Source organism: Notolepis coatsorum, assembly GCF_963971535.1.
Source record: "Notolepis coatsorum genome assembly, chromosome: 15".
NCBI classification, from domain to species: domain Eukaryota; kingdom Metazoa; phylum Chordata; class Actinopteri; order Aulopiformes; family Paralepididae; genus Notolepis; species Notolepis coatsorum.
This window is the reverse complement of record NC_140179.1, coordinates 65,374,782-65,387,281: the sequence shown is the minus strand read 5'-3', so window position 1 is coordinate 65,387,281 and position 12,500 is coordinate 65,374,782. Positions and strand designations below refer to the sequence as shown.

The window sequence follows — 12,500 nt, the reverse complement described above, 5'->3', positions numbered from 1 at the left end:
GGAGGCCAGCACTGTGTCTCAGGGCTGCGGAGGAAAAATATGATTTCGATCACAGATTTTTGAAATATTGATATTAAAGATGAGTTAGGGCGTCCTCGGCAACTTTAGCATGGCTAGGAAAGACGCCTAAACACGTTTTCGGCACTTAACACTTTCAGTGCCACTCACGAGATTTATCTGTTTTTTTTATAGGTGGTTGCATGCCACTCACGAGATTTCTCGGAATTATTATTTTTTTATTTTTTTTGCGATCTGAAAAATTATTGCATCACCGAGCCTACCCGAGTATAGCCGAGGGGCGCCGGCGATCACTGTGGAAAAAAGCGCCCCCTGTCGTCTCCCAGATGACATAAGTGATTTTGGAATGGACTCAATGAAAATGAATGGGGAAAAAAATCCGGTACTCCACATTTTCCAGTTCACTGATCCAGCCGGGGTTACTAGAGTTCATTCTGGAGCCTCAGATCCCCGCGGATCATGGAGTTCTACTGTATCGCGTTGGATCCATACACGTATCGATTTTTTCGAATGGTGATCAGGAATTGGAATATACCAGTTGGATACCATCTGATGTCAGGTAAGGACTCTATGTTATCAGTGGTAGGATAATCAGAGTAAGTTTGATGAAGTTATAAGCTGTTTTGTGAAATGTCTTCTTTCGGTTTCACTGTAAAAGTCCGTGAGGAAATCAACGGAGCGATTATCAGTGCGCGGCCGTAATGTGCGTGCGTGCACGTATAATATTGATCATCTAGCGTTTATTTGAAAACGATTCATAAAAAGGCCGACGAATATCAACGTTGTGGAATATTCCACTAAAAGACGATTTTCATAGAATGCTCCAGAATGAGCTGTTTTTTATATCAAAACGGGGGCTTTTCTAACTGCTCTGAAATGGTAACGACGCGATAAAAAAACAATCTGCCTTCACAGCACTGACTGGAAAATAGTCTTTGATAATGCGATGGGCAGATTAGACACATAGCCATAATTTAAAACATAGATTAGGCGATATTAACGTTAACATTGGCGCCGATGGTGGCATTCAAGCGGTAAAACGGAAAACCAGGCGTGGCGCTGAAAGTGTTAAAGTGTTAAGAGGTTAATGTTTTTTTTATTTAAATTTTTTGTAGCCAAGAGTAAAGAGCATAACCCTATCAAAACAGTAGTCAAAGTGTATATTTTCATTTTTACCGATGTTTTATACGATTTATCGGAAATACGAATGTATAGAAAAAATGCGAATTATATCTCTTTTATCGTAAAACCGCAAGGAAATGACTAAATCCAGATTCAACCCTGCCATCGGAAAGAGGAGCCTTTTCCCTATCCATAGATGTATGATTTGGCCATAATAAGGTCAAGGTCAAGTTCAAGGTCAAATATGAATTCATAATTAAAATCGATTATCATTTATTACTGTATCTATAAATCCTTCTGTTTAATCATCTTCCCTTTATTCATTTGCTTAGATTTTTTTTACACTTGATCTCAATAAGGTGGTGAATGAGCTCAGTGAGCCAAATCAGAAGGACCTCAATGTTTTCATGGTGTTATTCACCGGCACAGATGCAAAAATAAATCATAATTTATATTCTCCTTTTCTTCATTACAATTTACTCAAGCCTAGTAACAGACACAATATTTCAGACACTGGGAATACATACCCCCAGGTCCCTAGATGTTCCTAGATACCAAGAACATACAAATTGACCTTGCAGAAGTGGAGCAATCTTCCATTTACTTAGGCATGTACCTTTAGGCGACATTTCTGAAAATAGGACTACAGCTGTCTTGGGCAGCCGTAGCCGCCTGCCGTGGGGGAGCATGGTGAAGAGGCCGTGACCCGGGTGTGCGGGGTCTGCCATGATCTTCCTCGCCCTCCTCAAGGCCCTGGTGGAACAGATAACTGCTGCTACTGACATTTAAATGTGTTATTTTTTATCTATTCCACCTACATTTAGTGTGTAATTGTTTTGTTGTTGTTGTTTGTTTTCTTCCACAAAAACAGCCTACATTCATCCATACATACATACAGTACATACATACATATATACATACATATCTGTGTGTGTGTGTGTGGGGGGGGGGTATATATATACAGTATAGATATACCACACACACACACCTATGACTCATTTTTCACACAGTGGGAAATAGTGATGATTGAAGTGTGCGTGTGTGTGTGTGTGTGTCCGTGTGTGTGTGTGTGTCCGTGTCCAGGCGCCCTGTGGATGTGTATTGTATTGAACCCCCACTGCAAGGCGGAGCAGAAGTCGTCGTGGTTACGACAGCTCCGCAGGTGGAACGGTGTGGACGTCTGCCCCTGGGAGGACGGTAACCACGGCAACGAGCTGCCCAACCTCACCCACTCACTGCCTCACGGTGCCCATGGCAACCAAGGTCAGAGACAGACAGGTTATTTTTGTTTCTTTTGCTGGATATAAGTCTGTGTGTATGTAATACATCATAATTGATAATATGCAATTGATTATACATACATCTTTTATAATAAGTACAAAAACAAATAAACAAATAACAACAAATAACAAATAAACCAGCCATGGTTCGGTTGTTTGGTCCTCAAAATAGTTCGGTTTGTGTTCACACCTGTACAAATGAAACGGACTATTGATCTAAAGGGACCATGGTCCACTTAAAGTGGACCAAACAGGGTATGTGTGAACGCGCCCTTAACACATTGACGACCGGCCCTCGCCATCTAATATGTGGCTGGAGGACAACGCTTTGTAAACAAACCGATGTACTTTTGGATAGCTATATCTATACTTTATAGTATTGCTATCTGTCCATTCTCATTGTCACTTGAGTGCATAAACCGTGCCTTCATAATGGCTTAAAGAAAATAAAAATCCATCGGTTGGTTCTCATTTTATAGCGTCGTGAATATAAGCTTTATCGCAGTTTTCGTCTCATATTTTTTCTGGAAAGCTAGATATGAGGCTAAAGGCTACTCACGTTTGAACGGCATTTCTGTTGTATATATTCGAATGAAATAAAACAAACAAACTATTACAGAGCATCTATGGATGAAATAGGGGCGGCGGGGGACGCCGATTAGTATTATTGATTAGCAATAGTGTGTCCGTGCAAGTAGCCACATTCACTGATCGATTGCTTGCGTTTTACAACAATGTCTGATCCGGCTGTAATTTGGGTGAAGAGGGTCCTACCGTCAGCCCATGTGATCGCCGGCAGCATTTCCCCATTATTCATTGGCATCTGGTAGATCGATATGTCCATTGGCTGATCATAAATCCCATTATTCCAGGCTGAAATCTGCGCTTCGAACCGTGATCAACGGTGCATGCTGTTTGCTTGGGATCAGGCTAAAATGAAACGCCCATAGACTGTAAAAAGAAAAATTATCCACTCGCCCACAATGATACTGCAGTGGAGCGATGGCGCCCCTAAGAGGATCTGGCCGGTATTGCATGTCGCCGATTTCAAGGAGGCGGGTAAATCTGCAGAGTCGATCGGGGATCTTGATCCGTTTATTAATATGGAATAAAACAATAACAACTTGCCACGAGTTAACTCGTGGCTCTGGTCCTCAACGCATGGCACCGAAACCCGAGTTAACTCGTGGTTGGGCGGCAAAGTGTTAAAAGGATAAGTTGCCAAAAGAAAAATAAATGAATGGGATTGTACCTTTAAAAGTATATTATATATAATATATATATTGTGATATAGTCTACCTGGCATGCCTGTCGGTCTGCATACCTGTGTGTGTGTGTGTGTGTGCTTGTCTATCTATCTGACTATGTGAAGGAGATCTAAACCCATCTCTCTCTCTCTCCCCCCTCTCTCTCTCCCCCCCCCCCTCTCTCTCTCTCTCTCTCTCTCTCTCTCTCTCTCCCCCCCCCTCTCTCTCTCTCTCCCCCCCTCTCTCTCTCTCGCTCTCTCCCCTCTCTCTCTCTCCCCCCTCTCTCCCCCCCTCTCTCTATCTCCCTCTCCCCCCCCCCCTCTCTCTCCCCCTTCTCTCTCTCCCCCCTCCCCCCCCTCTCTCTCTCTATCCCCCTCTCTCTCCCCCCTCTCCCCCCTCTATCTCTCTCCCTCCCTCTCTCTCTCTCCCCCCCTCTATCTCTCTCCCCCCTCTCTCTCTCTCTCTCTCTCTCTCCCTTCCTCTCCCCCCCACCTCTCTCTCCCTCCCCCCTCTCTCTCTCCCCCCTTCTCTCTCTCTTTCTCTCTCTCCCCCTCTCTCTCCCCCCTTCTCTCTCTCTCCCCCCTCTCTCTCCCCCCCCTCTCTCTCCCCCCTCTCTCTCCCTCCCTCCCTCCCTCTCTCCCCCCCCTCTCTCTCCCTCCCTCCCTCTTTCTCTCCCCCCTCTCTCTCCCCCCCCTCTCTCTCCCTCCCTCCCTTTCTCTCTCCCCCCTCTCTCTCCCCCTCCCTCTCTCTCTCCCCCCCTCTCTCTCCCCCTCTCTCTCTCTCCCCCCTCTCCCTCCCTCCTTCCCCCCCCCCTCCCCCCTCTCTCTCCCCCCCTCTCTCTCTCTCTCCAGAGTCCCGCCCTCACAGGACAGTGTTCACCAGGGCTATTGAGGCCTGTGACCTTCACTGGCAGGACAGGCACTTGCAGCACATCATCGCCAGTGACCTCTATGCCAACTACTGTTACCATGACAACCAGGACGGCTCCCTCTTCGACTCGCGCGGCTGGCCCATGTGGCATGGTGAGTGTGTGGCAGAACCAATTGATCAAATAAATAAAGTCAAATGAATGTATGAAAACAACTGTATATTTTCATTATCGCATTCTCAAGCATTGCTCTTGAAAAGTACACAAAGGGCTAGATCCACAGAGAATGGATTGCACGGAGCAAGTTGCACCCTTACTTACAATTCATTATGAATTGAAAATGGGGGACCCTGATGTAAACAAGACGAAAGTCTTTCTCTGGTCTGCATCCCCTTAACAATTGTGTGTATTGAGCCGTACTGTATTGTACCCATTCTGCAATCTGTTAATAAAAATGTCAGTCAATCAATCACCGTGCAGATTGATTGAATGAACATTTTATTAACAGATTGCAGAATGGGTACAATACAGTACGGCTCAATACACACAATTGGGGATGCAGACCAGAAAAAGACTTTCGTCTTGTTTACATCAGGGTCCCTCATTTTCAATTCATAATGAATTGTAAGTAAGGGTGCAACTTGCTCCGTGCAATCCATTCTCTGTGGATCTAGCCCAAAGTGTTTTAAAAGGTTACATTTTTATTTATTTATGAGTACAGTGCTATTTATAAATTCTTTCTTCCTCCAATTCCAATGTAATTTAGAATCTATGTAAATAAGGTTTGAATGAATGGATCTCTGGCTCCACAAACGCTCTCATTCACAAATCTCATGGTGCAGCTCTTCTGCTAGCTGGTTTTGTTGTTAGCACACATGCTAACCCCGCTACTCCTCAGCATCAGAGAATGGCTGTTTGTTGTTAGCACACATGCTAACCCCGCTGCTCCTCAGCATCAGATAAAGGCTGTTTGTTGTTAGCGCACATGCTAACCCCGCTACTCCTCAGCATCAGATAAAGGCTGTTTGTTGTTAGCGCACATGCTAACCCCGCTACTCCTCAGCATCAGAGAATGGCTGTTTGTTGTTAGCACACATGCTAACCCCGCTACTCCTCAGCATCAGATAAAGGCTGTTTGTTGTTAGCACACATGCTAACCCCACTACTCCTCAGCATCAGAGAATGGCTGTTTGTTGTTAGCACACATGCTAACCCCACTACTCCTCAGCATCAGAGAATGGCTGTTTGTTGTTAGCACACATGCTAACCCCGCTACTCCTCAGCATCAGATAAAGGCTGTTTGTTGTTAGCACACATGCTAACCCCACTACTCCTCAGCATCAGAGAATGGCTGTTTGTTGTTAGCACACATGCTAACCCCCGCTACTCCTCAGCATCAGATAAAGGCTGTTTGTTGTTAGCACACATGCTAACCCCCATGTTTTTGACAAATATTGAAACGCAGTTAGTTTCTCCTCCCTATTGTTAGCATGTAGCAACAATTAGATCTGAAATTAGTTAAAAAATGGTTGCACTATGGTGAAAATAAAGAATTACAGTAAATTACAGTAGATATCATTATCTGTTCTTATGCACGCCTGGTGATACTAAATCCAAATTGAACTCGGGCATTTGAAAGATAATATATGTATATATATATAAATGTGCGAATTGGCTATAATAAGGTAATTTATAAGCATCATATTCTATATTCTATAATAATATTTCAAATTGCATTGGTCCGGATGGGAGAATTCAGTACTGTATCTACACAACCTTCGGTTTAATCATCTTCCCTTTATTAATGTCCTTAGATTTTTTTTTTTACACATGATCTCAAGAGGGTACTGCACGAGATCAGTGGCAGTTTTTTAAGTTTGGTCATTATTATCATGGTGTTATTCACTGTCAAAGATGCAAAGAAAAATCATAATTCATATTCTCCTTTGTTTGTCATCACAATTTAAGCAAGCCTAGTAATAGATACAATATATCTGACACTGTTAATACATTCCCTGAGGTCCATAGATGTCCCTAGATACCAAGAATATGCAAATGTAACTTGTAGAAGTGGAGCAATATTCCATTTACCTAGGTATATATTTTAGGCGAAAATATTCCACGGGTGGAACAGGTTAAACATTCAAACTGTGATAATATGGGGAAAAAACATTTCATTCATTTTCTCGCGATCTGACTTCCGGTCGGGGGGAAAAGTTAGTTTAGGTTCGTGTTAACGTTAGATAATGTACAAAATAAACGTATTTCCGGTGTTTTAGACGTCGCTCCTTTATTTTGAAACCCCCCGACCGGAAGTAAAAATTATGCTTCTTTTTCTGCTTGTGTGTCCGGTTCTGTGTTTGTTGGTTTGTTGGTAGCTGAGAACTACCTGTTATATTAAATTAATTGATTGCTGTTTAACTTGTCCGTGTCCAGTCCTTTCGATTAGCCCCACCGTTCATTGTAAACAATGATGCATGTAATTATATTAACGTTGTGTTGTTGTAGCTATGTTAATAAATTCTGAATGGCATTAACGTTAGTTGGGTATGATAGCATTGAATAGCATCAACTAGGGCTATAGGATAACCACCGGTTAATTCGCGGTTTTATATTGGTTTGTCATGACAAACCAATTACATAATCCAACATATGTGTAAGAAACTAACATATTCCAGTTAACGGTATATTTTTTTTAATGATTCGTTACGGCGAAATCAATACTTCCATTTTTATAAATTACGTTAACTGAGGATAGTAGAGCAGAACTAGGCATAATGCGATTGGGGCAGAGAGAAACGTCAGTGGCCAATAGGATCGCAGAACCTGAACGCGGAACTGCAAGTGTGTTGGTAAAAGACTACACGCCCCCCGGACGGCCCGGACAGGGCGTGAAAAGAGGACATGTCCGGGCAAAAGAGGACGTTTGGTCACCCTAAGCTATCCTAGCTTAACACAAGGACTGGAAGCAGTAGAGAGCAGCTAGCCTAGCTCTATCAAAAGTGAAGCACTAACTGAGCGTAATACTAGTTTTCTTTTAATAGTCAACCAAAACGTCAGGACAAACCCAAATGAATGTTGTCAATTTCAGATCGACAGAAGCGACAATTTGGATCATTTTCCATACCCCAAATAAAAAGATTTTTTCTTGTTGGCAATATTTTGTATAGACTGTTTTGATTAATTGTATAACCAGTGTTTGTGTGTGTGGGTGTATGAGCATGTACATGTATGCATACATACTGTACATACACGTTTTTCTTTTTAAATGAAACCTTATTGTAGAATATCATAGTTATGTTTATAGTGGTTAATATTTCTCTGTCTTTCTGTCGGTTTTTCGTAGAACACGTCCCAACGGCCTGCGCTCGGGTGGACGCCCTGCGTTCCCATGGTTACCCCAGAGAAGCACTCCGATTGGCCATCGCTGTGGTGAACACATTGCGACGACAACAACAGAGGCAACTAGAGCACTTCCGAAGACACAAGAAAGGTAAGGACTACCCCTCTAACCCTAACCCTACCTGTTATTCCTATAGTCTAAGACAGGCCAGACATGTTACTGAACAACTCTCACCCAAATCCAAAAACTAAAGTTCTAAAACTAGGAATTGGCAAAACTCACAAAATGACTAGTCACTGGGAACCATTTGAATACAAATTAAATATCGAGCTTCCACGTTAACGTGTGGTTTGGTTTTTACTATATCCAACAAGCGAGCGAGCTAGCTGGCTGTTGTCATTGCTAACAGCTAACGGCCCAGGCTAGCGTATTTCCGGGAACAGAAGCATTCGTTCTGAACGTTACATCACTGATGCGTGAAATGTGTGAGCTTAGTGAAACAACCTGAAAAACGTACCATGTAAAATCTCCGGTCTCTCTTTCTTCATCTTTTTCTTCTGTTCTCCCAGCTGAGTGAACGGGTAAAATGTGAGGAACTAATTGTAAAGCGCTTTGGATAAAAGTGCTATATAAATGCAGCCATTTACCATTCATACTGTAGATGTTGTATGATAACAGGGTGAATATTTAAGTCCTGTGCTAACCAGCTGGCCGCAGTGTTCACCACTATATTCAACCTATCCCTGGCTGAGTCTGTGGTCCCTGCCTGCTTCAAGGTGTCCACTATAATCCCTGTACCAAAAAACTCCTCCCCAGCAGGCCTGAATGACTACAGACCGGTGGCACTCACCTCTGTGGGCATGAAATACTTTGAGAGGCTGGTCAAGGATTACATCTGTGCCTCCCGCCCCAGTAACATGGACCCATTGCAGTTTGCGTACAGGACAAACAGGTCCACTGACGACGCGGTCTCCCAGGTACTGCACAACACCTGATTGCTGTTCATTGACTATAGCTCAGCGTTCAACACCATAGTCCCCACCAGACTGGTTGACAAGTTGATCGATCTGAGTCTGAACTCCACCCTGAGCGCCTGGATCCTGGACATTCTGAGTGACAGGCCCCAGGCGGTCAGAGTGGGGGGTCAGACCTCCAACACCATCACCCTGAGCATCGGGTCCCCCCAGGGCTGTGTTCTCAGCCCCCTGCTGTATTCGCTGTACACACATGACTGTGTGGCCATGTTCAGCTCCAACTCCATAGTGAAGTTTGCGGACGACACAGTGGTGGTGGGGCTGATCTCTAACAATGACGAGAAGGCCTACCGGGAGGAGGTTGATGTCCTGGCACGCTGGTGTCAGGACAACAGCCTGCTCCTGAACATTGGTAAAACCATGGAGCTGATCGTGGATTTTAGGAGAATACAGCAGGGGACACACACACCACTGTGGATAAATGGGGCATCGTGGACAGGGTGAGCAGTTTTAAGTACCTGGGGGTCCACATCTCAGAGGACCTGACATGGACAGCACACATAGACTCAGTCGTAAAGAAGGCGAAGCAGCGGCTCTATCACCTGAGACAATTAAGGAAGTTTAGAGTATCTGGGAAGATACTCCAGTCCTTCTACTCCGGGGCTGTAGAGAGCATCTTGACTGGAAACATCACTGCCTGGTATGGAAACAGCACGGCCCAGGACAGGAAGGCTCTACAGAGAGTGGTGTGCTCACCTGAGCGTACTACGGGTATTGCACTACCACCCCTGCAGGACTTGTATAACAAGAGGTGCAAATCAAGAGCCTGTGTTCTCTGTCTCTCTCAGAGCTGCTTCATAAAGACCACACCTCCACCACTAATTGTGTTCTCTGTAGAGCTGCTTCATAAAGACCACACCTCCACCACTAACTGTGTTCTCTGTCTCAGAGCTGCTTCATAAAGACCACACCTCCACCACTAACTGTGTTCTCTGTCTCAGAGCTGCTTCATAAAGACCACACCTCCACCACTAACTGTGTTCTCTGTCTCTCTCAGAGCTGCTTCATAAAGACCACACCTCCACCACTAACTGTGTTCTCTGTCTCAGAGCTGCTTCATAAAGACCACACCTCCACCACTAACTGTGTTCTCTGTAGAGCTGCTTCATAAAGACCACACCTCCACCACTAACTGTGTTCTCTGTCCCTCTCAGAGCTGCTTCATAAAGGCCACACCAACACCACGAACCTGGAGGGCTGGGTGGGACACCCCCTCCACCCCATCGGCACCCTGTTCAGGACCCTGACCGAGTCGGGCCGGGGCTCGGAGGAGGGAGCCAACACCTGCCTGGACCTCTCAGGTACCTAACCCTAACCCTGGCTGGTACCCGCTGCTTCTACTGCCGTGTGTTAGAACCCGCAGAAGAGTTTCTATTTTCTTATCAAATAATTGTAATACTGTTTCTGAAAAGTGAGTATATACAAGCTAGTATACAATATAGTAGATATAGGGAGAGGGAGGGAGAGAGAGAGGGAGAGAGGGAGAGAGGGAGGGAGAGAGGGAGGGGGAGAGGGAGGGAGAGAGAGAGAGTGAGGGAGAGAAGGAGAGAGCGGGAGAGAAGGAGAGAGGGAGAGGGAGAGAGAGAGAGGGAGAGAGAGAGGGAGATAGAGAGAGAGAGGGAGGGGGAGAGAGGGAGAGAGAGGGAGAGGGGGAGAGAGAGAGAAAGGTGGACGAAGAGAGAGGAGGTAGGGTGAGCGACTACTGCATCTACTAGAGAGAGAGAGAGAAAACTGAGAAGACAGTAAGTGACAGTCAGGCACACATTGATACTGTTGTATTTCATGATAGTTATTTTATAACACATTGATACTGTTGTATTTCATGATAGTTATTTTATAACACATTGAGAATGTTGTATTTCATGATAGTTATTTTATAACACATTGATACTGTTGTATTTCATGATAGTTATTTTATAACACATTGATAATGTTGTATTTCATGATAGTTATTTTATAACAAATTTTCTTATGACAATCCTTTTTCTACTTCCATGTGCTGTGTGTTCTACTATTTACTATCTGTTTCCTAATTAATATTTAGCTTTTCAATGTTTAATCGCTTGCCTTGTCTACATGTCACGTCAGGCCAATAAATACTTTTGAATTGAATTGAAGGGAGGAGGAGGTTTGACAACAATGACCTTAAGGTTCAATGCAGTGCCACAGCAAATATTTGGAATGCGTGCTTAACCCTATGAGTCGACCAGAACACCTCAAACACACCTGAATAGGTCCTTTTCAGGGCGGCCATTTTGACACGCCAACGCAGGGTAAACGGGTGTAATTAATCACAGTGATTACGTTCAGGCATGTCGCGGCCAGTGAAACAGCATTATGCACAATAACACACCTAAATGGAACAGGACCATAGTTAAAGGAGGCATGGTGGTGTAGTGGTTAACACTGTCGCCTCACAGCAAGAAGGTCCTGGGTTCGATTCCCCCTTGGGAACCAGGTTGCCGGCTTGCCAGGTACCCAGGTGGGGTATCTCCCAGGCCTTTCTGTGTGGAGTTTGCATGTTCTCCCCGTGCTCGCAAGGGTTAAAAAAGATAAACCCAATGGAAAAACATGCGTGTGTGTCCTATGTGTCGCCCCACCTCGCATGTGTGTGTGCGCTGCATGACCATGTATTGTAGCAATGTGCTACAAATAAAGACTTCTTCTTCTTCTTCTTCAAAGTCCAGTTTCATTAAAGGAACACGCCAACATTATGGGAAATGTGCTTACTGTCTTCGCCAGAGAAGAATATGGATACCAATGTCCTCTCTGTGCGTTCAGTAGAAAGTTATCTGACTGCATCCTACTGTAGCCTAGCTTAGCACAAACTAATTAAAGCAGATACGGACCACTAGCCTAGCTTAAAACCCTGGGAGAGGTGTTTTTGGCCAACAGCTAGGCGAGCCAGTCCGTATCCGCTTCCATTAGTTTGTGCTAAGCTAGGCTAGCTTGCAGCCGGATAGCTCTCGACTGAATGCACAGAGGAAATTGGTATCTAATCTTCTTGTCTGAGCACATTTGCCATAATGTTGGCGTGTTCTTTCAATGTCGTTAATTACACCTGTGTTTACCCTGCCGTGAAAAGGATCTGAATACATTCCAACATGGTTGACTGAAAACGTTCCAACTTTCGGAGCCTCCTGCTCTGTTCTCCCATGAAACAACGCTTGCTTCCATCGCCTACCATGATTAGACAAAGAAGAAGAAGAAAGCATGCAGCAACACACACATGTAACACGGGCGACACACAGGAATACACATCGCCCATGAAATGCCTCTCTGTGCTTGACCCATCCAGTCGCCCCCCCCCCCCCCCCCCATGGGCAAGTGCTCCTGTCCGTCTTCGTCCGGGACGTGACAGCATTTCCATTGAGTTTATCTCTTTTTCTGGAGGGGAAACCCTTGCGAGCACAGAGGGGAGAACACACTCCACACAGAAAGGCCAACCTGGTCCCCACCACTCCACCACTAACCCTAATCCTAACCACCACACCATCTCATGGTGCTGTGCAGATAGGATTACTGGACTGTCCCTCACTTGTTAACCACCACACCATCTCATGGTGCAGATAGGATTACTGGACTGTC

At 44.8% G+C, this 12,500-nt stretch overlaps 1 protein-coding gene across 1 annotated transcript in view; it reads left to right on the top strand.

Annotated features, from left to right (window-relative positions):
• The window catches only part of LOC311241812 (zinc finger SWIM domain-containing protein 6-like), a 64,943-nt gene that overhangs the window by 5,931 nt on the left and 46,512 nt on the right, over positions 1-12,500 (top strand). The window contains exons 2-5 of the mRNA XM_084330730.1: positions 2,224-2,403; positions 4,519-4,689; positions 7,882-8,028; positions 10,067-10,213. Coding sequence (XP_084186856.1) covers positions 2,224-2,403; positions 4,519-4,689; positions 7,882-8,028; positions 10,067-10,213 — 645 coding nt within the window. The remainder of the gene's footprint in view (positions 1-2,223; positions 2,404-4,518; positions 4,690-7,881; positions 8,029-10,066; positions 10,214-12,500) is intronic.